At 48.1% G+C, this 26,938-nt stretch overlaps 1 protein-coding gene across 3 annotated transcripts; it reads right to left on the bottom strand.

Annotated features, from left to right (window-relative positions):
• Window positions 1–4,730: 4,730 nt before the first annotated feature.
• Window positions 4,731–25,554, bottom strand: C15H14orf93 (chromosome 15 C14orf93 homolog). 3 transcript variants are annotated; one of them, XM_075949748.1, is made up of 7 exons: window positions 25,479–25,554; window positions 18,706–19,768; window positions 13,534–13,851; window positions 8,569–8,630; window positions 8,283–8,386; window positions 6,043–6,155; window positions 4,731–5,774 (listed from the first exon to the last, which is right to left on the bottom strand). In XM_075949748.1, exons 2-7 carry the CDS (start codon window positions 19,306–19,308, stop codon window positions 5,346–5,348), a joined length of 1,629 nt encoding a protein of 542 aa, XP_075805863.1. In that variant the 5' UTR covers window positions 19,309–19,768; window positions 25,479–25,554; the 3' UTR covers window positions 4,731–5,345. The 3 variants fall into 3 exon arrangements, with proteins under 3 accessions (XP_075805863.1, XP_075805862.1, XP_075805865.1); XM_075949747.1 differs by having other exon boundaries at window positions 25,393–25,530; XM_075949750.1 differs by lacking the exon at window positions 25,479–25,554 and adding an exon at window positions 22,781–23,106.
• Window positions 25,555–26,938: the final 1,384 nt, after the last annotated feature.

Genomic DNA, 26,938 nt, shown 5'->3' on the forward strand with positions numbered 1-26,938 from the left:
ACTCAGGACCTTTGGAAGAGCAGGCAGTGCTCTTAACCTCTGAGCCATCTCTCCAGCCCTAGGAGCAACCTCTTAAAATCAAGATAAGGGTCCCACCTCACCCCCCTCCAGACAGAATGAGGATTTGGGTTCCTCCAGGCATCTCTGAACTGTATGTTTTGACCTTTGGGAATGCAGTTGAAAGTAATTTATTGTTATTTAATTGGTTTTGTTTTTAACTATTTTTGTTTTATGTGCATTGGTGGTTTTTCTGCATGTATGTTTGTGTGAAGGATCCACTGCAACTGGAGTGACAGACAGCTGTGAGCTGCCATGTGGATGCTGGGAATTGAACCTGGATCCTTGGGAAGAGCAGCCAGAGCTCACAACCACTGAGCCATCACTAAGCCATCTCTCCAGCTTTTGTTTATTTTTTTGAGACAGAGTCTCTCTCTATGCTATCCTGGAATGACATGTAGACCAGGCTGCCTCAACCCACCGAGGGTCTCCTGTCTCTGCCTCCCAAGTGCTGATTAAAGTCACCCCTGGTGAAAGAGAAAATTATTTATTTTATGTGTATGAGTGCCCTATCTGCATAGAGCAGATATGCCAGGAAAGGCATCAGATCCCACTATAGATGGTTGCAAGCCACCACGTGGTTGCTGGGAACTCAGGACCTCTGCAAGAACAATCAGTGCTCTTAATCCCGGAGCCATCTCTTTAGCCCCCAAAGAGCGGGTCTTAGGAAGAGTATTTTTTTTTAAAGATTTATTTATTTATTATATATACAACATTCCTTCCATGTATGTTTACATGCCAGAAGAGGGCACCAGATCTCACTATAGATGGCTGTGAGCCACCTTGTGGTTGCTGGGAATTGGACTCAGGACCTCTGGAAGCGCAGTCAGTGCTCTTAACCTCTGAGCCACCTCTCCAGCCCCTTAGGAAGAGTTTTGAAGCTCCTAAAAAGATCCACTCAAAGGTAACTGGGGGGGGGGGGGGCAGCCGAGACAAACAGCTGTTCACGGGGATAACAGGAAGCAGAAACTAGAAAAAAGACAATGAGGTGTCCTGGTGGGGTATGGCCCAGTAGTGCTCATGACCTCGGGAGGTCACCCTGCAGTCCGAACTGGTGCTGGAGCGCCACAAACCCTCTTCTACTTTTCATTATCACTTTGTTTGGTGTGTGTGTGGGTGTGTGTGCATGCGCACGAGAGCACAGGTGAAGGACGTCGACAGCTCTCTTGCTGTCATGAAGGTCTTCCGGTTTTCCGGCTTGGCAGCGGAGCCAGTAAGTCATCCACAGGGCCCTTTGTTTCTGATACAGGATTTGGTTGTTGCAAGCTGTCTTCAAACACTAAATCCTCCTGCCTCTGCCACCTGAGTGCTAGGATTACAAGCATGTGCCACCAGGCCTGACTTCTGTAAACTTTCTCCAGCTTCAAAACTACATATTCAGATGGTTTCTTAACCCAAACTAAAAACTCAAATAACTAGCCAGGTGGACCCTGTGTCAAGAGGGTCATAAGGTCAAGACTTGCCCAAGCCATATAATGAGACCTCATCTAAAAATAAAAAGTAAAGAGAGAAGCCGGGTGGTGGTGGTGCATGCCTTTAATCCCAGCACTCGGGAGGCAAAGGCAGTCCCTGTGAGTTTGAGGCCAGCCTAGTCTATAAGAGCTAGCTCCAGGGGACTGGAGAGGTGGCTCAGTGGTTAAGAGCATTGCCTGCTCGTCCAAAGGTCCTGAGTTCAATTCCTGGCAACCACATGGTGGCTCACAACCATCTGTAATGAGGTCTGATGCCCTCTTCTGGCCTGCAGACATACACACAGACAGAATATTGTATACATATTCTGTATATGTATACAGGATATTGTATACATAACAAATAAATATATAAATTAAAAAAAAAGAGCTAGCTCCAGGACAGCTAGGACTATTACACGGGGAAACCCTGTCTCGAAAAACTAAAAAAAAAAAAAGGTAAAGCAAGTGCTGAGGGTATAACTCAGTGGTGCAACACACTGAGACAATGGGGATGTTCCATCGGGAACTCACCAAGGCCAGCTGGCCTGGGTCTGAAAAAAGCATGAGATAAAACCGAACTTGCTGAACGTAGTGGACAATGAGGACTACTGAGAACTCAAGAACAATGGCAATGGGTTTTTGATCCTACTGCTCGTACTGGCTTTGGGGGAGCCTAGGCAGTTTGGATGCTCACCTTACTAGACCTGGATGGAGGTGGGTGGTCCTTGGACTTCCCACAGGTCAGGGAACCCTGATTGCTCTTCGGGCTGATGAGGGAGGAGGACTTGATGGGGGAGGGGGAGGGAAATGGGAGGCAGTGGCGGGGAGGAGGCAGAAATCTTTAATAAATAAATATATAAAAAAAGAAAAAAAATAACTCAGTGGTGCAATTAGTGCTTACTTTGTACTTGGTCCGAAAGTCAACCTCCCGTACCACAAAAACAAGCCAATGACAATCACCCCACATTCATGCTAATGCCTCTACTTGGCAGCCTCAAAAGCACCCAATATTTTTGTTAACCTGGGGCCTCTCCTGGCTGCCTGCAATCACTCTCAAAGCTCCTGCTGAGCAAGAGCCTTAAACTGCTAGGCTGCCTAACTTAGAACCTAAGCTTGACCCTATTCCCTCACTCCGCACCACACCTCTCCCTCTAACTATTATTTTACTTAATGTGTATATTTGCACACCTTGTGCATGCCTGGTGCCCAAGGAGGCCAGAAGACATCGGATCCTTTGAAACTGGAGGGACAGGCGGTTGTGAGTTACCATGTGGATGCTGGAAAATGAACCTGGGTTGTCTGGAAGAGCAGTCGGTGCCAACTACTGAGCCATCTCTTCCTTCTCGACCTCAAACCTGACCCAATCCTGTAAGTCACGTCGTATGGACTCTGCTTCCTAAGCATCTCAGTTGTGGCTGCCACCACCTTTCCAGCCAGGCTACCATCAAGGCTGGCTTCCTCCAGCCATGCGCTACCCTGAGGCCACGTGATTCTTACACACAGAAATGATCGTCTCCCTTCCTGACTTTAAAACTTTCCAAGCCGGGCGGTGGTGGCGCACGCCTTTAATCCCAGCACTCGGGAGGCAGAGGCAGGCGGATCTCTGTGAGTTCGAGACCAGCCTGGTCTACAGAGCTAGTTCCAGGACAGGTTCCAAAAACCACAGAGAAACCCTGTCTCGAAAAACCAAAAAAAAAATAAATAAATAAATAAAACTTTCCAGCCGGGGCTGGGGATATAGCTTGTTTGGGGAATTATTTGCGTAGTGTGCAGGAGGCCTTGAGTTCGACTCACAACACTGTGTAAAACCAGCGAGGTGACCTGAGAGGAGAAGCAGGAGGCTCGGTGAGTTCTCACTGCCCCCTCAGCTCGTCTATGTCTATAGACAGCATAAGCTCTCCAGACTCTTGGCTCAGCATGGTGCCCTCCTCAAAAAATCTGCAGTAGAAGGAACAGTTGCCTGCGCTCACTCCTGCCTCTGGACTTTTGTACTGACCTTCTGTTTAGCTTGTTCTCCTGGCCTTTGCCCCTGTCCTTGTTAATGCCTCCCCTCTTTCAGGTCTTTAAACAGCACTGTCTGAGAGGCCATCCTCAACTGCTAAAGTGCGTCAGCCACCCAGCTGTACACCACTGGCGTCCTCCGCCCTCCCTCTTTGACCACCCTTATCAGAGGTTTTCACCTGCCTATCCTGTTGCCTAGCTTCCTCACTGTACCATGAAACCTAAGGATCTAAACCCAGCAACTTTGTGTCCAAGGCCCTAACACTGTATATGACACCTAGTAAGGAACCAGCTTGTGGCTTTTGCTCTTTGGAGACAGGGTCTCATATAGTCCATGATGGCCTCGAATTGGCTATGTAACTGAGAAAACCTTGGTCTCCTGATACCATTCCCTTTATCACCCCATCTCTGGTTGGTTGGTTTTTGTTTGGTTTGGTTTTGTTTTTTCCCTGAGACAGAGTGTCCCTCAAATTTTTGACCCTCCTGCCTCAGCCTCCCTCTTGCTGGAATTATAAGCATAGACAATCTCAATCAGTTTTAGTATTTGCTGCATGACAAAATGAGTTTAAAGCCATTTTACTTCTTAATCCATTTGTAATGCATGTGCGTACACCTTCCTCAAAATACAGCTTGGCTGGGGGCTGGAGAGATGGCTCAGTGGTTAAGAGTATTGCCTGCTCTTCCAAGGTCCTGAGTTCAATTCCCAGCAACCACATGGTGGCTCACAACCATCTGTAAAGAGGTCTGGTGCCCTCTTCTGGCCTTCAGGCATACAGACAGAATATTGTATACATAATAAATAAATAAATATTTTAAAAAAAAATACAGCTTGGCTGCCAAGACTGAGAAATAGCGACAAAACAGTGTGTGCTTGATCACAAGAATGGAAGAGAAGCTGTCAGCGAGACATGGGAGTGGCCTTTTGCTTGTTTCCTTGTGTTGTTCTTGTTTTTGTTGAGAGAGGGTCTCACTGTCACTACATAGACCAGGCTGGCCTGGAACTCACAGAGACCTGCCTGCCTCTGCGTCCTGAGTGCTGGATTAGAGGCATACACCACCACTGCTTGGCTTTGGCTTGTTTTTTTTTTCTTTTTTTTGAGACAGGGTTTCACTCTGAAGCCCAGGCTAGCCAAGCTGGCCTTGGACTCACAGTGGTCCTCCAGTTTCAGCTTCCTAAATGCTGGGATTCTAAATATGAGTCACTATGCCCAGCAACAAGAGAAATGTTTAAGTTTTAATTTTATCACATGTAATATGGGAATAATAAAATTTTCTCACATAATCCAACAAATAATAACTATCATTTAAAAAATTCAAACAATAACTATCACATCTAGACCCTAATTCCAAACAGCAGTAAGCCCATATTCCCTTGCTCAGAAGAGAAAGCCCATGACTGAAACCTCCCACCAGGGGGCAGTATCACCCTGGCTGGTCTGTTCTGCACAGGACCCGCAGTGTTTCTCCTGAGCGGTAGGTACAATGAAGGGAGAGGGAGGGGGTGGGGGGATGAAGGGTGAAAGGGGAGCAAACAAAATCAGAGATCGGGACATGTATCAAGGCCTCGTGTTTCTTTGGCCCATTCCCCTTTCCCATCCCAGGCTCCTCTGAGGCACTGTTTATACTTAAGGAAAAAGCATTTCCGGTCTTGCCATTGGTGTGGAGGGGTGGGGCCTCTCCCCTGCCTTCCACACGAATTCTGCCATCTCACTAGAGTCTCCGGCTTCCACTTCAAGTAGACACTATGTTAAGAGAAGCAGATTTGCTTTTTCTGACTGCAGGAGGCACCTCATTTTTCTGGTTTGTGGAGAGTGATAGGAGCCAGAGGCACTCTTGTTAGAGACTGTATTCATCCTTTTCCACCTTGATTTCAATGAATGAGTTCAGATCAGGACAGGAGGTCTTGTGAGGCTGGTCAAAGGATGGAGAGACAGGTCCTTTCTCGTTGACTCCACCTCCTTCCTCTTCTTGGAAGTTGGGATTGTAAAGTTCGGGTGGAAGGAGCTGGGCTTCCACGGAAGGCAGTCTGTCTGAGGGAGGCCCATAGACACGGTTGGCTTTGGTGCCATGCTTCGAGTTGGCATCCAGATGGTAGCAGAGCTCTGTGAGGCGCTGGGCCCTGAAGCGGGGAGAGCGGGCCACCCACACACCTGGCTCACTGAGACTGTCCTCCTCATCGGACATCAGCTCTTCTGTCACAGCCTTCCACAGCTGTTGGTCTTCAGGGCCGAAATGCCTCATGATGCTGGATCGGTTGGCAAAAAGCTACGGTAAGACCCAGAGCAGAGATTAGGAGGAGAAACAGGGTTTGTAGGAAGAGTTTAGGTTGGGAGAAAGGACATGTAAAATCTGTGTCTAAATGTACCCAGTCCTCAAGTCAGATCTCTGTGCTAGCTCACCCTCCATCTGTCTGTCTGTCTGCCCTCCAGTCTGTCAACCATATTTTCAGCTTCTCTGGCATACTCTTCACATTACAGTTTGTTGGTATCTAGGCTAGGGTTTTAAATCTCAAAAGGAAGGCCTAGAAACCTACCCGGTATCGGCGACTTCGAAGTTTCTTCTCCTCTTTTTCCTTTAGGCCTTTGAAAGGGTTGAGAGAGTTGCGGTACTCTCGCCTTTTAGTAAGGAAGTAGGCCACACAGGCTCCTGGGGGAATGAGACAACAAGAAGCAGGACCTTCAGCCAGGCAGAGATGGCAAATGCCTTTAATTCCAGTACTTAGGCGGCAGAGGCGGGCAGATTTCTGTGAGTTCAAGGCCAGCCTGGTCTAGAAAGTGAGTTCCAGGACAGGCTCCAAAGCTAGAGAAATACTGTCTCAAAAAAAAGAAAAGAAAAGAAAAGAAAAGAAGGAGGAGGAAGGAGGAAGAAGAAGGAAGAGGAGGAGGAGGAGAAGAAGGAGAAGGAGAAGGAGAAGAAGAAGAAGAAGAAGAAGAAGAAGAAGAAGAAGAAGAAGAAGAAGAAGAAGAGGAGGAGGAGGAGGAGGAGGAGGAGGAGGAGGAGGAGGAGGAGGAGGAGGAGGAGGAGGAGGAGGAGGAGGAGGAGGAAGAGGAGGAGGAGGAGGTCCTAGCCCCCACACTGCTCCCGAGTGGAAGGTTAGAATCACCATTTGGCAGGCCAGGCTTTCGGTCCCCTTGGATTCAGTGTCCTTTGCCCATCTTCATCTCCAAAACTAACTCCTCCCAAATATCCCTTCCCTCACCGCAAAGAGACGACTCCAACTGCTTCTGCTTATCAAGTCTACTGCTCTCCTGCCAACAAACCTCAGTACTGCCCTGCAGCTGCCGTAGGGACAGGTGACAGAGAGGAAGCAAAGCAGAAAACTTAGAGCATAGTGGTTTTTTATTTTCGAGATTTAATTTTATGTGTATGGGTGTTTTGCCTGCATGTGTATCTGTGTACCACATGTGTACAGCGCCCTTGGAAGCCAGAAAGGGGATCAGATCCCCTTGGAACTGGAGTTACAGACTGCTGTGAGCTGCCATGTGGGTGCTGGGAATTGAACCCATGTCCTCTGGAAGAGCAGTGAGAGCTCAACCACTAAGCCATCTCTCCCCGGACATCCTGATGGCCCTGGGCCATCCCTGGAAGCACCAATCAGCTACCACAAGTTGTCCTGAGTTATACATGCGCATAATGCATGTGTGGATGATCACACACGGGCATTTGTACGCACACACAACACACAGACTAAATACATACATGTAATACGTTTTGTTTTGCTTTTTTGTTTGTTTGTTTTGTTTTTTATTTTTTAAGTCAGGGTTTCTCTGTAACTGCCCTGGGTGTCCTGGAACTCGCTCTGTAGACCAGGCTGGCCTGCCTCCCAAGTGTGGGGATTAAAGGCGTGTGCCACCACTGCCTGGCATTGTAATATGTTTTCTTAAAGGAGTGGGGCTGGAGAGATGGCTCAGCAGTTAAGAGAACGGGCTGGTCTTCCAGAGGACTGGATTTGATTTCCCAGCATCCATGCAACAGGTCACAGCCATCTATCCTTTTGGTTCCTGGGCATCCAGTGCCTCCTGACCTCAGCAGGCTTGTGCACACAGAGATACGCATGCACACACTCGGATGTGCAAACACACGCAGCATAAAACAAAGAAATATAAATTTAAACAACAACAACAAAGCCAGCACGCCTTTAATCCCAGTACTTAGGAGGTGGGTCTCTGTGAGTTCAAAGCCAGCCTGGTCTACACAAACAGTTCTAGGACAGCAGGTGACAGAATGAGACCCTGGCCTAAGAATAATAATAATAGCCTGAGTCCTGACCTCATATTCATTCAGTCCCTATGGAAGCACAATGTGTAAGAGAACCCTAGTCCTTTTAGTATTATCATTCCAAACTGAGTAGGGGAAGAAGGCAATTTGAAGTAATCCTTAATAAATTCTAGATGAGAACATTAACAATAAGGTTTTTAAATGCACAAGCACTATTTTCTCCTCCTTCTTTCCTTCCCTTCCTTCTTTCCTTCCTTCCCTTCCTTCCTTCCTTCCTTCCTTCCTTCCTTCCTTCCTTCCTTCCTTCCTTCCTTCCTTCCCTCCTTCCTTCATTTTTTCATAGCTCAAGCTGGCCTAGAACTCTGTATATAGCCTAGATTGGCCTTGAACTTGAAGAGGTCCCCTTGCCTCAGTCTCCAACCCTGGGATCACAGGTGTGAGGCACCATAATTAGCTGCCATCTCAACCATCCCCATGCCTCCTCCCTCCCAGAAAGAGCCAGGGAGTAGAAGGGGCAAGCAGAGAGCATGTGCAGAGGGAAGGTGGAGCCCCTACCTTTCAGCTCCTTATCTGTGTAATTGTGGGGACTGGTCATCAGTTCCTGCTTCAGCTTTTCCAAAAGGAATTTCACTACTGAAATATTCCAAGACGACTTAATGCTGTCACAAAGGAGGAAAAAGAATAAGGCAGACAAGTTTTGAGGAGCCAGAGGAACCAGACACCTGGACTGAATAAGCTTTGTTGCGAACTCCTTGGCCTGACGGAAGCCAGCAGCCACCCCCAAGCCCACTTCCCTCTCAGCACAGCACCCGGTGAGCTGTTTGTTCTCGAGAGCCCGTACCTCTCAGATCCATTGAATCTCTTGTCGTTGGTGATGTGGTTATGCACATTGTGGACCAGTTTCTAGGGGAGGGAGAAAGAATCAGGTCAGGAGTAGACAGGAAAACTTTCCTCTGGTCCCCGTGTGTGAGTTCTTCTTTGTCCCAATCACACCATTTCTAGTTCCTAGGCACCATTGGTTTTGGGTTTGTTTGTTTGTTTGTTTTGGAACCTACTTTGTACATCAGGCTGGCCTCAAACTCACAGAGATCCGCCTGCCTCTGCCTCCCAAGTGATAAGATTAAAGGCGTGCGCCACCACCACCCGGCTTCTAGGCACTTGTCTTGGTTAAGTTTTTATTGCAGTGAAGAGACACCAGGACCATGGCGGCTTTGAATTGTGGTGGCTCCCTACAGTTTCAGAGGTTTAGTTCATTATCATCACAGCACGGAGCGTGGCAGACATGGTTTTGGTGACATCTTGATCAGAAGGCAACAGGAAGTCAACTAGGAAACCTCAAAGCCGGCCCCAACAATGATGCACTTCCTCCAACAAGGCCATTCTTACTCCAACAAAGCCACACCTCCTAATAGTGACTCCCTATGAGATTGTGGGAACCGAACACGTTCTAACTGCCACAGCACTATTTTTTAATATGTCCTTTCTTGACCAAAGAGCTATCGAAGGCTGTATAATTTTAGCTTTTCTTTTTAACCAAAGTGTCACATACCCCAAGCTGACTTCAAATTTCCTGTGTGGTCCTAAACTCCTGCTCTTTGTGCCTTTGTTACCTGAATGCTGGGATTATCATCTCTATAATCTGTGTTTCTTTGAATATAAGTCTATTCTGAAATTATCTATTAAAGTTGATGACCAAGTAGTCATGTGTGTTGGCACATGCTTTTATTTATTTATTTTTTTAGATTTATTTATTATGTATAGTGTTCTGTCTGCATGTATGCCTGCAGGCCAGAAGAGGGCACCAGATCTCATTTCCAGATGGTTGTGAGCCGCCTTGTGGTTTCTGGGAATTGAACTCAGAACCATTGGAGGAGCAGTTAATACTCTTAACCACTGAGCCATCTCTCCTAACCTCACTATTCAGAAGGCAGAGGCAGGTGACTATCTGAGTTTGAGGCCAACCTGGTCCTCAGGGCAAGTTTCAGGACGGTCTGGAAAGACAATTAAAAATTCTCGCAAGTCTGGGAAGTGCACACATGAGTCTTGAAAACAAGAGAAATGGAAACTGGAAAGTAACCTGGAGACAGTCAGCACTTCCTTCCTTCCATGGCACCCGGAAGCGCCCTGAAGACAGCCAGCACTTCCCTGGAGACAGCCAGCACTTCCTTCCTTCCATGGCACCCAGCAGCTGTTAGTTTTCCTCATACACATCTATTCCCTTGCTTTCAAAAACTTTATGATTGACTTAATTGTGCGTTTGTGTGTATGTGCCTGAGTATACGTATGTGCATTACACGTACGCAGGAGCACACAGAGGTCAGAAGAGAGAAAAGATCTCCTGGATCTATGGTTATAGATGGCTGTGAGCCATGTGGGTAGTAGGAATCCAACCCACACCCTCCATAACCCTGAGCCGTCTCCCAGCCGTCTGTCTCCTTTCTGAGCCAGTTTATTCTAACTGAACATTTGGGGGGGGGGGAGCAGGATCTGATTATGTAGCCCTGGTTGGCTTGAAACTATCTATGTAGTCTTGGCTAGGCCCAAACTCATAGACATCCACTCGCCTCTGCCTCTCTCGCACTACCACAGAGAGTCCTATGGCATATTTTTGTTTTGCTTTTTTGAGACAGGATCTCTCTAGCTGTCCTGGAACTCACTCTGGTCTCAAACTCACAGAGATCCACCTGCCTCTGCCTCCTGAGTGCTGGGATTAAAGACGTGCCTGACTCTCAAATGAACATTTTTAGTTGAAGAGTTTTATTGGAGGCTGGAGAGATGGCTCAGTGGTTAAGAGCACTGACTGCTCTTCCAGAGTTCCTGAGTTCAATTCCCAGCAGCCACATGGTGGCTCACAACCATCTGTAATGAGATCTGGCGCCCTCCTCTGGTGTGCGGGCATACATGGAGGCAGAATGTTGTATACATAATCAATAAATAAATCTTTAAAAAAATTAATCTTGAGCCGGGTGATGGTGGCACACGCCTTTAATCCCAGCACTCGGGAGGCAGAGGCAGGCGGATCTCTGTGAGTTCGAGACCAGCCTGGTCTACAGAGCGAGTTCCAGGACAGGTTCCAAAGCTACAGAGAAACCCTGTCTCGAAAAACCAAAAAAAAAAAAAAAATTAATCTTGAAAAAGGGGGTGGGGTTGCTGGGCGGTGGTGGCGCATGCCTTTAATCCCAGTACTCGGGAGGCAGAGGCAGGTGGATCTCTGTGAGTTCGAGGCCAGCCTGGTCTACAAAGTGAGTTCCAGGAAAGCTAGGACTGTTTCACAGAGAAACTCTGTCTTGAAAAATCAAAGGAGAAAATAAAAGAAAGAAATCTTTAAAAAACTGAAGTCCAAATGTAAGCAGTCACAAAGGAATCGGTGAACAATTTTATAGAAAGTGAGAAGTGTGACTTCTCAAAGAAAGAAAGGAGTTACCTATCTTTTAAGACAAGGAGGTTGGAAGAGATCAGGTGGTAAAAAAATCCAACCAGGCTTGAAGTACAAAGGGAAAGTACTCTAGACAGTAGAGACAGTAGGTGTTAAGACTGTAAAGGCTCCTGGCTCATCTATCTCCTGAGTGAGCTAAAAATAGTCTTCCCCTAGGGTGGCTGGCAACCGCACCATTCCAAAGAGTCAAGGATACTGGTTTGGTCCTTGGGGTCCACAGGGTTCCCTGCAGCATCCACAGGCATCCCAACAGATCAGTGAGCTCTTGGGCTCCTTCCAGAGCTCAAGATTACCTCTGTAAGGCCCTAAAACCATTCTTCCCTTGCAAGCCAGGAGTCTTGCTCAATAATTTGTTTTCCTTTCTTTTTCTGAAATAGCCTTCCTTACTATTGTGCCAGGGCTGGCTGCAAACTAACCTTGCAGCTTGGGCTGGTTTCGGACTCGGTATTCTCCTGCCCTGGCTTCCCAAGGGCTGGGATTACAGGAGTTCTCCAAGTGTGTCTTCCTGAGTACCTTCCTTTCTCTCAACACTAGTACTTAAAACCTTGCTGTTTTTCCAGAGGACCAGGTTCAGTTCCCAGCATCCATGTCAGGTGACTCACAACTGCCTCAAACTGTGGCTCTAAGGAATCTGAGATCCTCTATTGGCCTCTGAGAATACTTAAACACACATAGAGCACATATACACACACGCAATGCACACATGCATGCACATAAAAATAAATCTTTTTGTTTGTTCGTTTTTTGAGACAGGAGTTCTCTGTAGCTTTGGACCCTGTCCTGGAACTAGCTCTTGTAGACCAGGCTGGCCTCGAACTCACAGAGATCCACCTGCCTCTGCCTCCTGAGTGCTGGGATTAAAGGCATACACCACCACTGCCTGCCTTCTTTCCTTTTTTATACAGTGTTCTGTCTGCATGTATGCCTGCAGGCCAGAAGAGGGCATCAGACCTCATTATAGACAGTTGTCAGCCCCCATGTCGTTGCTGGGAATTGAACTCAGGCCTCTGGAAGAACAGCCAATGCTCTTAACCTCTGAGCCACCTCTCCAGTCCTCCTTTTTTTTATTTTAATGCATTAAGAAGGGCTGGAGATAAGGCTCAGTAGTTAAAATCCCTTGCTGCTCTTCCAGAGGACCCAGGTTCAGTTCCCACACTCACACTGGGATACTCACAACAGCATATACCTCTGGCTCCAGGGAATATACCACCTTCCGGCCTCTGACGATTCCTGCACACATGTGGTATACACACACATACATACAGATACAATTGAAAAACATTAAGAATCTCTATTAAGATCCAGTTTTGACAGGTGGCAGTGGCACACACCTTTAATTCCAGCACTAGGGAGGCAGAGTCAGGCAGATCTCTGAGTTTGAGGCCAGCCTGGTGTACAGAGCGAGTTACAGGTCAATTAGGGCTAATATAATGAGCCCCTACCTCTTATTAATTGATTAATACTTAACAAACTTCAACTGCTTCTAAATAAATAAGTAAATAAACTCAGAGTGTGGTATATGTTTATAATTCCAGCCAGCACTTGTGAGTTCAAGGCCAGCCTCAGCTGTGTGTGGTGACTTTGAGGCAACTCGGAGTGTCACAAGATCCTGTTTCACACAAACAAAGCAAAGGCCCCAAGCCCCACAAAGCTCTTGCGCTCACCGTTGATCCAAGAGACTATACTCATGCAGAAGAGGTCTCCCAACCTCTACACTATTGGCATGTTGAGCTGAAAGGTACATTGTGGAACATGCTGTAGAGTACCTGGCGTCTACCCATTGGATATAAGCATTCTCCCTCTGCCTACCGACCGGCGATAACAGTCTACAAAGTGTCCCTGAAGGGCAGCTCCCCCGGGCTGAGAACCACCGCCCCACCAGTTAGTTCTTCATGGGCCTCTCGGTCTCTCCAACAAGATGGCAGGCAGTCTTCCTAGCCAGTCCCTTCTCCCTGCCAAGAGCTCTGTGGCTGGGCAGACAGCACTAAGCTTGGTGGCTCAGTGCCTCTGTGGGGCTTGACACTGCTCAGGACAAGCTAGCTATCCCACAGATGTCCCTCATCACACAGGCTAAAATGTGACCCTTTGGTGGTCAGTCTGCTCAATCCTTTAAGATCTTCCCATCAGGACTACGAGAACACTAGAGAGAGAATTCTCTTCTCTTTAAAGGGGAGACACCATTCTATCTAGACAAGCCTAAAAGACGAGGCAATGGAAAAGGCTCTGCCATGCTCAAGGTTATGGAATAATGTCTCTTTTAATCCTCCCCATTTCAGTAGGATTTAGGACACTATTCATTCTATTTGGAGGCTTAAAGTCAATCCACTCTTTCAAACTAAAGAAAAAATGATTGAAACCGAGCTCACTTACGGAGAGCACCAGATCACGCTTGCGCCTGGAGTTTTTCTGCCCAGTCCCACGGATCCTGCACGGGGAGCCGATAAATCCCATAGAACGGCTCAATTCCCCAGTGCTTCCCGGGACCGACTCTTCCAGGGTGTTGTCCAGTGCTGCTGAACCGAGAATGTCCTCGGGACGGGTTCCTGGGAGCTTGGCTCCATTTTCTGGTCCTGTCTCTGAGGATGCCCTCTGGATAGCCAGCTGTGTGGCTGGTGAAAGTTGTTTGGCATAAGCAGGGACCAACACTCGTTGTATTGCACCCTCAGAGGCTACATAATCGTCCGCCATCTAAGAACAAGAAGAACAGTCTATTAACAGGCAGGCAAAGGGGACCTGCTTAACCACCATTCTCGGCCAAGAGTAGAGCACAAAGTAGAGGAGGAGGCCAGGTCAGCCGTCTGTCATGTCGATGGCTTATTTCCCTGGAGTCTATGAGAACACCAGGCAAGTCGGCAAATCATTCCTTTCCCCGTGTCGGGTGTTTTGCCTGCGTGTATGTCTGTGCACCACATACATCCAGTGCCTGTGGAGGCCAGAAGAGGGTGTTGGATTCCTGGAACTGGAGTTACAGACGGCTGTTAATCGCCATATGGGTGCTAAGGACTTGAACCTGGGTCCTCTGGAAGGGCAGCCAGTGTTCTTGGCTCCTGAATCATTTCTCCAGCCCTGGGCTGATTGTTCTCATGTGAGCAGGACCTGTACTGTTGGGTTGTTATCACAAAACAGCTTCCGTGAACGAGGCAGGCTTTGACCTTCTCTGTGAACAGTTACTTATGGCATATTCTTGAGTATAAGAAATGTATCTTGGGGGGCAATGGTGGCGCATGCCTTTACCTTAATCTCAGCACTCAGGCTGCAGAGGCAGGTGGATCTCTGAGTAGTACAGGGACAGTCTGGGCTACAGAGCAGTTCCAGGAGAGCCAGGGCTATCCAGAGAAACCCTGTCTCAGAAAACAAAACAAACAACAAAAGAAATTTATCTAGCTAAGCGCTCTGTCTGAAAGTACGGGGAGAGGGAGAGGGACAGGAACAAGAAAACCGAACAGTAACTACAATAAAAAGGGGAAATGAGCCGGGCGGTGGTGGCGCACGCCTTTAATCCCAGCACTTGGGAGGCAGAGGCAGGCGGATCTCTGTGAGTTCGAGACCAGCCTGGTCTACAAGAGCTAGCTCCAGGACAGGCTCCAAAACCACATAGAAACCCTGCCTCGAAAAACCAAAAAAAAAAAAAAAAAGGGAAATGAGAGAAAAGATGAGAGCAAAGCAGGGAACCCCAAAGTGAAGAACCCCTAGAGGGGATGTCACACACACAACAGACACCTCCCCTACCCTCTAGCTCCACGGAGGAGCTGGTCTGGACCAGGCCACACCCCACAGTCTCAGCCTTAACATCCTGCTGAAGCCTGTGCAGTGAAGGACACACAGGGCAAGGAAAAGGAGGGCAGGAGCAGGCGGGGAGAAGGAGAGGAGCAGGGATTTTTGCAGCCAAGAAAACAAAACAGTGAGAGTGGGGGAACCATACACGTACAGAAAGACGCGGAGGAGGCAGCTGAGATTTACAGACCCGTGAGCTGCTCTCCCTACTGTGAAATCTAAAAGCTAATTCCATCCTGTCAGCTTGGAAGCCTTCCCTGCCTGAAAGCATCCCCAGCGCAGAGCACTGCCTGGCCCGGGTGTCCTCCCATTTCCTGTCTCGGGCCCAGGCCAGGCAGGCAGAGTGAGGAACAGTGACCATGACTACAAAGAGAAGCCTTTAGAAGAGCGACAGCCAATTGCTATGATAGGCTAGTGATGCTCGGTCCTCAGAGTCAGCAGATGGGCTGGGACCTCCCACCCTCTCGTTCACCCTGTGTGTTTGGAGAGAGAGGGCAGACAGGGAGCAGGGAGAGCTGAAGACTCCCCTCTGGCTGTTGAGCACAGTGCATCTGTAACTCCCTATTCTGTGATCTCTGCCATCCTTCCGTCTCCTACCCTTCCCTGAGTGTCTTTCTGCAGCTCTTCTATGTAGTCAGGCTTTCCTTCTTCAGATGGCCCTGAGCACTGAAAAACTGAAACAGTGCTGTGTATTTCTGTCTTTTTTCTGCCCAGAATATGCTCGATTTCCATCCTCCTCTACTCTCTGCCCCAACCTCCTCCTCCTCCTCCTCCTCCTTCTTCTTCTTCTTTTTTTTTTTGAGACAGGGTTTCTCTGTAGCTTTTTTTTTTAATTTTTTTAAGTTTATTTAATTTTTTATGTGCATTGGTGTGGCGGTGTCAGATCCCCTACAACTGGCTCTTCAGACAGTTGTGAGCTGCCATGTGGGTGCTGGGAATTGAACCCGGGTCCTCTGGAAGAACAATCAGTGCTCTTAACCACAGGGCCATCTCTCCAGCCCTCTCTGTAGCTTTGAAGTCTGTCCTGAAACTAGCTCTTGTAGACCAGGCTGGCCTCGAACTCATAAAGATCCACCTGCCTCTGCCTCCCGAGTGCTGGGATTAAAGGCGTGCGCCACCACCGCCCGGCTGCCCCAATCTTCTTAAAAGACACGTTTTTACTATTTTTAATTATGTGTATGTGTGTATGTCTGTGTGTGGATATGAACATGTAAGCACAGGTCTCAGGAGGCCAGAGACATCGGATCCCCTTGGAGCTGGCTCTTATGAGCCACCTGACAAGGAAGCTGGGAACTGAACTCAGGTCCTTTGGAAAAGCAGTACGCATTCTTTTCCAAGAGCCATCACTCCAGACTCCCCTCGGCTAATCTTTATTTTATTTTATTTTTCTTTTGGGGGGAGGAGCGGGACAGCATCTCTACATAGGCAGGCCCGGAACTCACTATGGCCCAGGCTGGCCTCAGACTCATGATGACCCTCCTGTCACTGCCACACCCCACCTCTATGTTCCTAAGGGTCCTCTGTTCCTAGTCTTCTGTTTTTGTTTGTTTGTTTGTTGTTTTTTTGAGACAGGGTCCCATGGTCCTGGTTGACCTGGAACTCACCATGTACATCCTGATGGTCTTCAGTTCACAGAAATTCATCTGCCTCTACCTCCTGGATGCTGGTATTAAAAGCAAGCGATTAAGCCAGTGGTGGTGGTGGTGGTGGTGGTGGCGGCGGCGGCACACACCTTTGATCCCAGCACTTAGGAGGAGGCAGAGGCAGGTGGATATCTGAGTTCAAGGCCAGTCTGGTCTACAGAGCTAGGACAGCCAGGAGTACACAGAGAAACTCTGTCTTAAAAATAAAAACAACACGCCAGACGATGGTGGCGCACGCCTTTAATCCCAGCACTCGGGAGGCAGAGGTAGGCGGATCTCTGTGAGTTCGAGACCAGCCTGGTATACAGAGTTAGCTCCAGGACAGGCTCCAAAGCCACAGAGAAACCCTATCTCGAAAAACCAAAAAATAAAAATAAAAAAATAAATAAAAACAACAAACAAACAAAAAAGTAAGGGATTAGAGGGGGCTAGAAAGGTGGCTCAGTGGTTAGGACCTGGGTTTGCTCTCAACACCCACACTGAGGGGCTGGTTAACTTTCTATGACTCTAGCTCCAGGAGATCTGCCGCCCTCTCCTGGCCTCCCCCTGCGCCTGCACTCACGTCCACACTGCCCCCATACATGTGTAATTAAAAATTAAAAAACTAGGGCTGGAGAGATGGCTCAGCGGTTAGGAGCATTGCCTGCTCTTCCAGAGGTCCTGAGTTCAATTCCCAGCAACCATATGGTGGCTCACAACCATCTGTAATGAGGTCTAGTGCCCTCTTCTGGCCTGCAGGCATACACACACAGACAGAATATTGTATACATAATAAATAAATAAATATTTTAAAGGTGTGTGCCACCACCCTTTCGTTCTATCTTCCCCCAGATAAAACTCTCTCGGAAGCAGGCACGCTGGCTTCCACCCATCATTCCAGCACTTGGGAGGCTGAGGTGGAAGAACTGCTCCAAGTCTGAGAACAGCCTGGGCTAGAGAACAGCAGCAGTATCAAATAAACAGTACCTCCTCTTCCCACATAGATCTACCTTTCTTCTTTCTATTTTTATTCTACTTTACTTTTATTTTATTTATTTTGTTTTTCAAGACAGGGTTTTCCTGGCTGTCCTGGGACTCACATTGTAGACCAGGGTAGCCTACAACTCACAGAGATTCACTGCCTCTGCCTCCAGAGTACTGGGATTAAAGGCATGTGCCACCACTGCTAGGCTTAGATCTACCTCTTTTATTTATTTTATTTTTATTTTTTAGGTACGAGTGCATATAGCTTTGGAGCCTGTCCTGGCACTAGCTCTTTTTTTTTTTTTTTGGTTTTTCGAGACAGGGTTTCTCTGTGGTTTTGGAGCCTGTCCTGGAACGAGCTCTTGTAGACCAGGCTGGCCTCGAACTCACAGAGATCCACCTGCCTCTGCCTCCCGAGTGCTGGGATTAAAGGCGTGCTCCACCACCGCCCGGCTTCTGTCTGTATTTATGCCTGCAAGCCAGAAGAAGGTATCAGATCCTATTACAGATGATTGTGAACCACCATGTGGTTGCTGGGAACTGAACTCAGGACCTCAGCCAGTGCTCTTAACTGCGAAGCCATCTCTCAAGCCACCAGCATTTCTCTTGATCTCTTAGCTCTACTTTTCTTTTATGCTCCTTCCTTACTTTTTCCTCCTTCTTCAAACCCCACAGTTCCACTTCTTCCCTTTACCTGCCTTTAGTATCCTTATTCCCCCACCCCCACCCCGCGGCGCGCTCCGCCCTGGCCCCTCTTCCTCTCCGCACTTCATCTCTGCTCTGAAGCCCTTCTTGGCAAAATGAAGGCCGTGATAAAATATGAACGAGCCGTCTGTGCATGGCAGGCATTCTCGCCAGGAAAGGCGGAGCTGGTGGAGCAGCCGGGACTGCTGTGGAAAAGAGGCCGTGATGGAGCCCTTGAGAAGGTGGGAAGCACCACGTCACTTCCTGCACCAAAAAAACGGCCTCCGGCCAAAAGGCTCTGGGTGGAAATATGGCTATGATATTCATGAAAGTGGAGGGAACTTTGGTGGGCGCTCTTCTGTTTTATGTGTTATGAGGGACACAGGTGAAAGAATGGGCTAAAGAGTCAAAGAGAGGAGGGCATAGATTCATTATCCCCCACGGGCAGATCAACCACACGGGGGTGAGAGGTACTTACGGGGTTGAGCAGAGGGGCTCCCTCTACCGCAGCCAGAGCACATCCCGGGAGCCGCAGATCTCTCTGGGGGGCTGCGAAGAAGCCCAAAGGCCCTTGCCCCACGGTGGAGGCAGCCCCCAGCTGCCGCAGCTCCTCGATCACCACCTGCACACCACTGCCCACGCTGTCACACTCCTCCTCCATGGCAGAGAGTGTCTTGCAGGCTTCCCCCGGACTCCCCTTGAGCAGTCCAGGCTCCTCAGGTGGTGGGCTGCGGGCCCGGCTCTCCCCATCTTCTTCGGTGGTGCACACTTTCCCCTGCCGTAGCTCACCCACTTCTTCCTGGAGCTGTTTTAACAACTCGTTGTTGGCGCGAGCAAGACCCAGGGCCGCCTCAGCCAGACCCACTGCCTTGTCCACCCGCTGGTAGATAATATGCAGGAGCTGTTCAGTGCTCTGAACTGCCAGGCCATGTCCTGTCACTGTGATAGGGGTGCTGGCAGGAGGATTCCCACCCTGAGAACCGGAGCTGCCCTGGCTAGTCTCACTCTTACAGGCACAGCAGCAGCATCTGGCTTCACTGCCACTGGGCGGGGTGAAGAGAATGGTGGCGCTGAAGGACATAGCTGATGGAGGCAGATAACTGCGTGCACTCAGCTAGACTGCTTTACCAGGGTTCCGGATAACCTGGTACACCGCCGGACAGCCACAAGCGTTCCAGATAACCGGGTGCACGCTGCCGGACGGCCTCACACGCGTTCCAGATAACTGGGTACACCGCCGGACGGCCTCACAAGTGTTGCAGATAACCGGGTGCACACTGCTGGGTGGCCTCACAAGCGTTCCAGATAACTGGGTACACCGCCCGACGGCCTCACAAGCGTTCCAGAGATCTGGCCTTCACCAGGTAAGCAATGGCCTCAAGATCCACTTTCCCTTCTCATGGAAGGTGGTCAGCAGGGCTGGGGCTCCAGACTGTGGGATCTGTGGAAGCTAGTGGATGAAGACACTCAAAGTCCCTGGTTGCTCCTCCTCAGCCTTCTGTTGGCGGGTCCCGTGCTTCCTAAATACATAGCAGCCTTCACTGAAATAGAAGCAGAGCAAAGACTCTGATGAGTACAGGTTCAGGGAATTCGAGGCATTCTTGCACCCAAGCAAGGACATCTCCAACCCCACCCCCCACCCCCTGCAACCCAGGTGACAGAACAGAGAGGACACCTGGAAAGAAAAGACCACGGAAGAAAATGAAGACCTGTTTCCTCCTTTTCTCTCCGATTCCTGTCACTTGTCTACTAACAGTATGGTGTCCTGCTGCTAAAGGGTGAACTGTGTCTCCACGGGCACACTAAGCTTTCACAACAAGAGTCTCCTTTTTGTTTGTTTGTTGTGGTTTTTTTGTTTGTTTTTGTTTTGTTTTGGTTTTTGGTTTTTCCAGACAGGGTTTCTCTGTGGTTTTGGAGCCTGTCCTGGAACTAGCTCTTGTAGAGCAGGCTGGTCTCGAACTCACAGAGATCTGCCTGCCTCTGCCTCCCGAGTGCCCGGCTGTTTGTTTTTGTTTCTTTGGTTTTGTTTCTAGTTTTTCTTTTAAACTTGGTTTTGATTTTGGGGTCGGGAGGGCAGGTTCGAGGGGACAAAGATAAGTGAGCTCCGAGTGCATGATGTGAAACCCACAAAGAATCAATAGGAGGGGCTGGAGAGATGGCTCAGTGGTTAAGAGCACTGACTGCTCTTACAGAGGTCCTGAGTTCAATTCCCAGCAACCATATGGTGGCTCACAACCATCTGTAATGAGATCTGGCGCCCTCTTCCGGCGTGTGGGCATACACGGAGGCAGAATGTTGTATACATAATAAATAAATAAATCTTTAAAAAAAAGAATCAGTAGGAGTTCAAACAAATTCATCTTGGGCATGGTGACAAGACGTCCTCGATCCCAGTCAGTATTCAGGAGGTAGAGGCAGGTGGGTCTCCATGCCAGCCTCGGCTATGTTAGCTAGTTCCAGGCCAACTCAGGATATATATTGAAACTCTGTCTCAAGAACAACCCCCAGAACAAGCAAATTAGAGTTAGGGTTGATGTCGGTGGTAGGAACAATAACTATAATATTATCAAGCTGTTATTTGTGGGGTACTGACCCTCTGTCAGTATGTCATAGATCTCTGTAGGTATTTTTTATATGAGCAATCTTTTTTAAACTTTTTAAATTATTTATTTGTGTGTACGTGTGTGTTGAGGATGGTAGCCTTCCTTGGGAGGCAGGAGAGGACACTGGGACCATGAGCTGAAGTTGCAGTTAGTTGTGAATCGCCTGACATGGGTGCTGGGATGTGAACTTAGGTCTTCTAGAAGAGTACAGTGCTCTTAACCTCCGGGCCATCTCTTCAGGCCCTGTTATAATCTCTATACAAATAAAACAGGCAGAGATGAGAAAACTGGGATTGGGAAAAAAGGAATTGAGTTGGGCTTGGAGAGTCCTTGTAGTTTCACCACTAGGGAGGCGAAGACAGAACAGCCATGGTATGACCAGCCTTGAACGTGGAGCAAGTCTGAGCAGAACAGCCGCAGTCCAGAACAGTCCAGAGTAAAAGAAACACACACAGCACACCTTTAATCTGACCACTCAGGAGGCAGAGGCAGGTGGATCTCTATGAGTTTGAGACCAGCCTGGTCTGCAGAGCAAGTTCCGGGACAGCCAGGGCTACACAGAGAGACCCTGTCTAAAAAAAACAAAAACAAAACAAACAAACAAAAATATACATATACTAAAGACAGCAGCAACAATAACCACCAACACCAAAGCCAAAAAACCCACAAAAAATGAAAACTTCACCTCTATGTACAACAGTTCAGGGGAGGCCATCCATCATCTGAACTACCCTTTCTTCCCAGGCCACACGCATTTCTGTTCAGACTAAATATATCGTATTTTTCGCAGTTCCTCTGCTTGCTTTCTTCTCATTCTGAGTCTGAATTTTCTACATGATTGAGTTTACCTCCAAACTATGAAAAATAAAAGGTTTTTCACTATTTAATAGCTGGGTGTGATTTGGTATTCTTCGGACATATGTTCTTACAAGGCGCCTTTGACTCATTCAGGGTCAGGACAGAAATGAACTTTCTTAAATGTGATAGGCAATTCCTATTATAATCTTCACTATTGGAAATAAAAAGGAACTCATCACTTAAAGCTCCTCCTCAGCTGGTCAGTACTGCTGCCTCCATTTCGAGGAACAAAATGGTCTTCTTAAAACCCGTTCCTATCAGAAAGGAGTTACCACACAACAACCGCAAATGAGCAGTTACCATAAAATACACTTTCTCTATAATTTAAGAGTGACCAGTCTAGGCCGGGTGGTGATGGCACAAACCTTTAATCCCTGCACTCTGGAAGCAGAGGGCCAGCCTGGTCTACAGAGGTAGTTTCAGGAAAGCCAGAAGTACACAAAGAAACCTTGTCTCAAAAACCAAACAAGCAAACAAAAGGGTCTAATGATCTACAAGATATCTAAGACTTCATTACCAAGCACAAAACAGAGAGGCCAGGCAGAGCCTCGGCTCTTACACTACAGCCTTCCGTGTAATCTGGAAACTGCATTCTCTTCCTTTTCTCTCCTCCTGAGAGAAGAATTTGCGTGTGTGTGTGGGGGGTGCCTTTCCCCTCCATTCTTTTGTGACAGAATTCAGCATGTAATTCCTTTTTCCTTAAATTTTTTTAGATTTTTTTTTTATGTGTTGCCTATGTACATGTAAGTACACCACAGACATGCTTGGTACCCAAGGGAAGTCAGAGCGGGCACTGGTTCCCGTGGGATTGGAGTTACAGATGCCTATGAGCCACCATGTGGGTGCTGGGAACTAAACCAGAGTCCTATATGTTGGCTGAGTCAACTCTCCAGCTTTTACTGGCCTGGAACTACGCAGACCAGGCTGGCTTCAAAACCATGGCAATTCTGCACTAGCATCTAAAGAGCTAGAGTTACAGGCACTATGCTCTGTCACAAGAATTTTCAAGTCAATATGGCAGTCTTTAAAAAAAAATTAACAGGCTAAAGTGCAGCGAGGTAAGATTAAGATTTCCGTTTCCCTAGAATATACCTGACATTGAGGACTTTACTGTATTTGTGGAGAAACGGAAAAATGTGAAACTAACTCCCAGGGCTTTTATCTCGTGCACGCAGCGCCTTCGGTTAATGGTGGTGATCGGTCAAAGCTGACCCAGACGGGCGCAGCCCCGGCGCAGCATTCCCAGGGAGGCAGCGCAGCTCCAGGGCGGGGTCTGCCCGCCCTTGGGGACTCACGAGTGGACCTCAAGGACAGCCCAGCCCACCCGGAGCCCAGCTCCACGCTTCCAGGACCGCTCCACCCGTGTGCCGCAGGAGCGCGACAAGGCGGCGTCCGTGTACCCGCCGGCGCGCACACACGAGTGGGGGCACCGCCCCGCTCGCCCTCCGGCTCGCGCTGATAGGCCATTGAACCAAAGGGGTGCAGGACCAGGGACGCTATTGGCTTCAGTTTCCTGTCACTCAACTATCCGGGAAGGGAGGGGCCCTCTCAGGGAGGGACACGACCAGGAGGCTTTTTCAAGGACGCCAGGCGCCATTTTGGCTGTTTACTCGCTTTTGCTACGTCCTGCTCTACAGTTGTGTGTACACGACCGAAGTACGGAGGCCGCAGAGTGTTTTCATACATTTGGCCGGGCTGATTTTGGGTTCCTGCCTGCCTTAGTTACAGATCTCTTAGATAATAGTTGCAAAGTAGCATTTCCTTCCTCTTTAGTTCAGTTTGCATCTTTTACTGTTAGATTCTCAGCAAAATCTATAGATTTGCTTTGCTTTGGTAAAAGTGTCATATCAAACAAGCCAGTCCACGGGAGGGAGGGAGGGATTCCTAGGCGATGAGCCGAGGCTGCAAGATCCGAATGCCTAAGCTGCCTGGCAATTACTCTTAAGGAACTACGTGGTAGGTGACAGCCTGCCGTGGTGCCTGAGATTTTAAAAGAGTAGCATAAAAATTATCATCGTTGCTGTGATCATTAAGGTCCATAGAATCTTTTACATTTCAAAGAAATGCCAGTCTAAACTTGTGGAAGGTCTTGTTGGGGAATAAAAACGCACTTAGTATAAATAGAAAGTCTATAGAATCCAAGCAAAGCCATTTTCCTTATGAATTTAAGACCCGGTAGCAATTTTACTGCAGGTGTTGCTTAGGTGTCTTTAAAGACTGTGCATACAACACTTAGCTAAGAGGTCTGTAGTGAGAACTTGGACTTGACTCTCCCGGTTACATCTGTGACGTCTCTCCGCATACACTAATGTTTTCACACAATTTTCAAATACAGACTGAACAGAGGTATATCCTGTATAACTCCTGATTAGGCCGTCACACCACACAGCTGCCTAGGAAGGGGAGGCTCTGCCCCAGGGAAAGAGGACTTTAACGCACTCTTTTCCGAAACTTGCGAGATATGGGGGAAGCTTCGCATTTACAGAACATAAAATCGCGTTGCATTTTTTATCCCTCCTATGTTTTGGTTGACTCCTCTTGCCCCCCTGCCCCGCCCCAAACAGTTCGATAACTGAACTAGACAATTTTCACCCCCACTTTCCTACCTCTGGAGTTTTTCAAACAAATCCCAACCAATAAAAGTCCACTTTGTTAAAAAGCCAGAAAATTCCTCTTTGAACATCTCTCTACAAAACTACTGGCAGAGGCCAAAACATACACAGCTGTACATTTAAGGACGAGAAACAGTAAGAAGGCAAAAGCACTTACAAGCTATTGCAGGGGGCTCGAATGACTTTACAGCTCGAATAACTTCCCTACCATCATCTGCCAGGCAGTCTGACTGCATGCTTTGGGGCAATTATTTAATTATTCACTAATCTGAGCAAAAGAGGAGCAGAAAATAAGGTAAATTCCAATAGGATGGAAGTTCTTAAGTAAGCCAAGGGCAGGATTTCCTCTAAGCTTTACTTGGCATATGAAATCCTGTTTTGATCACATTTGGAAACACAAGAGGAAAAAAAAATTACATCGTAGGGTTTGTTTTACACACATAAAACCAAAGGAAAACACTTGAAAAATAAAATCTGATATGGCACATATACACATACTTTACATATACACAAAGAATAATCAGTATGAAGTGGTTTGCTTTAAGTACGCACACACACACACACACACACACACACACACACACACACACGTCCTCATGAAATTCTGTGTGCTAGACACACCGTCAGAGGGCTTTCCCTTCTCTCCAGGGAAAAGAGTGTCCCGATTATAAAATCCCAGTATATTAAATCTATTGGTTTTGCACACTTGCCACATCCTCGCCAATTGGTTTTGGTTCTGAGGGAGTGTGTGTAAAACGCATGCCGGAACGGCTTTGTGAGGGCGCCTCAAATCTCTCTGTTGCCTGTGGTAGAAATTTACATTATCCCTTTAGCCCGATTAAAAACAAATCTATACTTCCCCAAGCGACTAAAATTTAAAATCCTTCAAGCACAAAATTTACCAGTCCTTTAAATGTGATAGCAAAAAGAAAAAAAAATTCTCTGTAAATTTGTCTGGAAACGGTTGCACACGACCATCCTGCTTCTCAACTTGGTATATTTTTAAACCTTGACCAGGAAAAAGAAAGAGAAAGAGAGACAGAAAAAGAAATGGGGAAAAGAGCAAATTCCCCTTAGCAACACTTTCCTCACCCCAGCACTGCCACAGATCTCGGTTTTTTAAAAAAATCTGAAAACACACGCAAGATGAAGGAGAAAAAAAAATGGAAAAAGGATACCCGAAGGTCGTATGGCTCTTTGTATTCGTGTGTGTGCAAAAGAGGAGGACTCGCGGAGCCGGAGCTCGCAAGCCCCGCCCCTTCCCGGACGCCCCCCCGGATTGGCCGCCGGCCGCCCCGCCCGCAAGCACACGCGCCGCGCCCGAGGCGTCCGCCCGGGGGGCCCCCGAGGGCCGCGGGCTCGCGGACCTGGACGCGCTGCGCTGTGTCCTCCCCTCTCTCACCCTTCACCTTTCGTGTCTCGCTTTTTCCCTGTAAAACCAGACCCAGAAGAACAGCCCTGTGACTGAGCGCCTTCTGACTTTGCCAAACTCGGCGAAGTAGCTCCTTACCTGTGACCTTCTAGACTGGGATTGAGCGTCAGGGTGGGGGGCCTGGGCCTCAACCCAATGTCTCTGGGTCACACATGTTGCCTAGCAGCCCACCTCTACGTGATCACTGATGAGTGTAACGCTGGCTAAGTGAAAGGCAAAGTAGCCTTACACCGGGCTTTACACTTTGGGGCTTGTTTTTGTACAGCCCCAGCTAGATTCGGTCCCCTACTGGACTAACACCATATTCTGAAGAAACAGAAATGTCTTCGTGTATGTAGACCCTTGCTTAAACCTGGATTTAAGCAGCCCATAAACTGGTCTCACCGCACCTTCTTGTTCTAAAACGCTCGCACCACACACACACACACACACACACACACACACACACACACACACACACACACACACGTAAAACGTAAAACACAGATATTTATTGTGGGGGCGCTCGCGTGCCGCAGCGTCTGTGTGCCTAAGGAGACAATTGCAGGAGTCGGTTCTCTCCTTTCCACCTTGTGGGTCTAGAGGATAAAAGCCAAGTCTGCAGGTTTGACGGCCTTCACGAACTGAGCAAGCGATGTCTCCCACTGGGCACTAAATTCTTTCGGTTGTTGTTGTTGGTTTTTTTGTTTGTTTTTTGTTTTGTTTTGAGAAAAGGTTTCACTGTGGATCCTCGGCTGTCCCGGAACTAGCTCGTTAGACGAGGCTGGCCTTAAACTCAGAGATCCACCTACCTCTGCCCTGCCCCCAAGTGAAGGGTTTAAAGGTGTGAGCCACCACACCTGGTACCCTCTCCATCTTAGTCCCCAAGGATAACGTCAAGTCCTGCTTATACCTATTTATTTTCTTTAGTATCTGAACCCATGGCCTTTCTCAGTCTTCCTGGGACTTCCTGTCTTCCCCACCTCACTTGAACCCCTGACCTATGAGTTTATATAAGAAAATGGGAAGCTAGGTATGGTGGCTGAATCTTGTAATCCCAGCATTTGGGAGAATGACAGGTTTACTGTCACCTGTTCGAGGCCAATCTGGACGACATATTGAATTCTAAATCAGCCTGGTTGGCTACCTGGCTATGGCAGAAGATTCTGTCTCAAGAGAGGAAGGGAAGACTGGAGAGATGACTCACTGGTTAAGAGCACTCTCTTA

The sequence above is a fragment of the Microtus pennsylvanicus genome, chromosome 15, assembly GCF_037038515.1.
Source record: "Microtus pennsylvanicus isolate mMicPen1 chromosome 15, mMicPen1.hap1, whole genome shotgun sequence".
NCBI lineage: Eukaryota > Metazoa > Chordata > Mammalia > Rodentia > Cricetidae > Microtus > Microtus pennsylvanicus.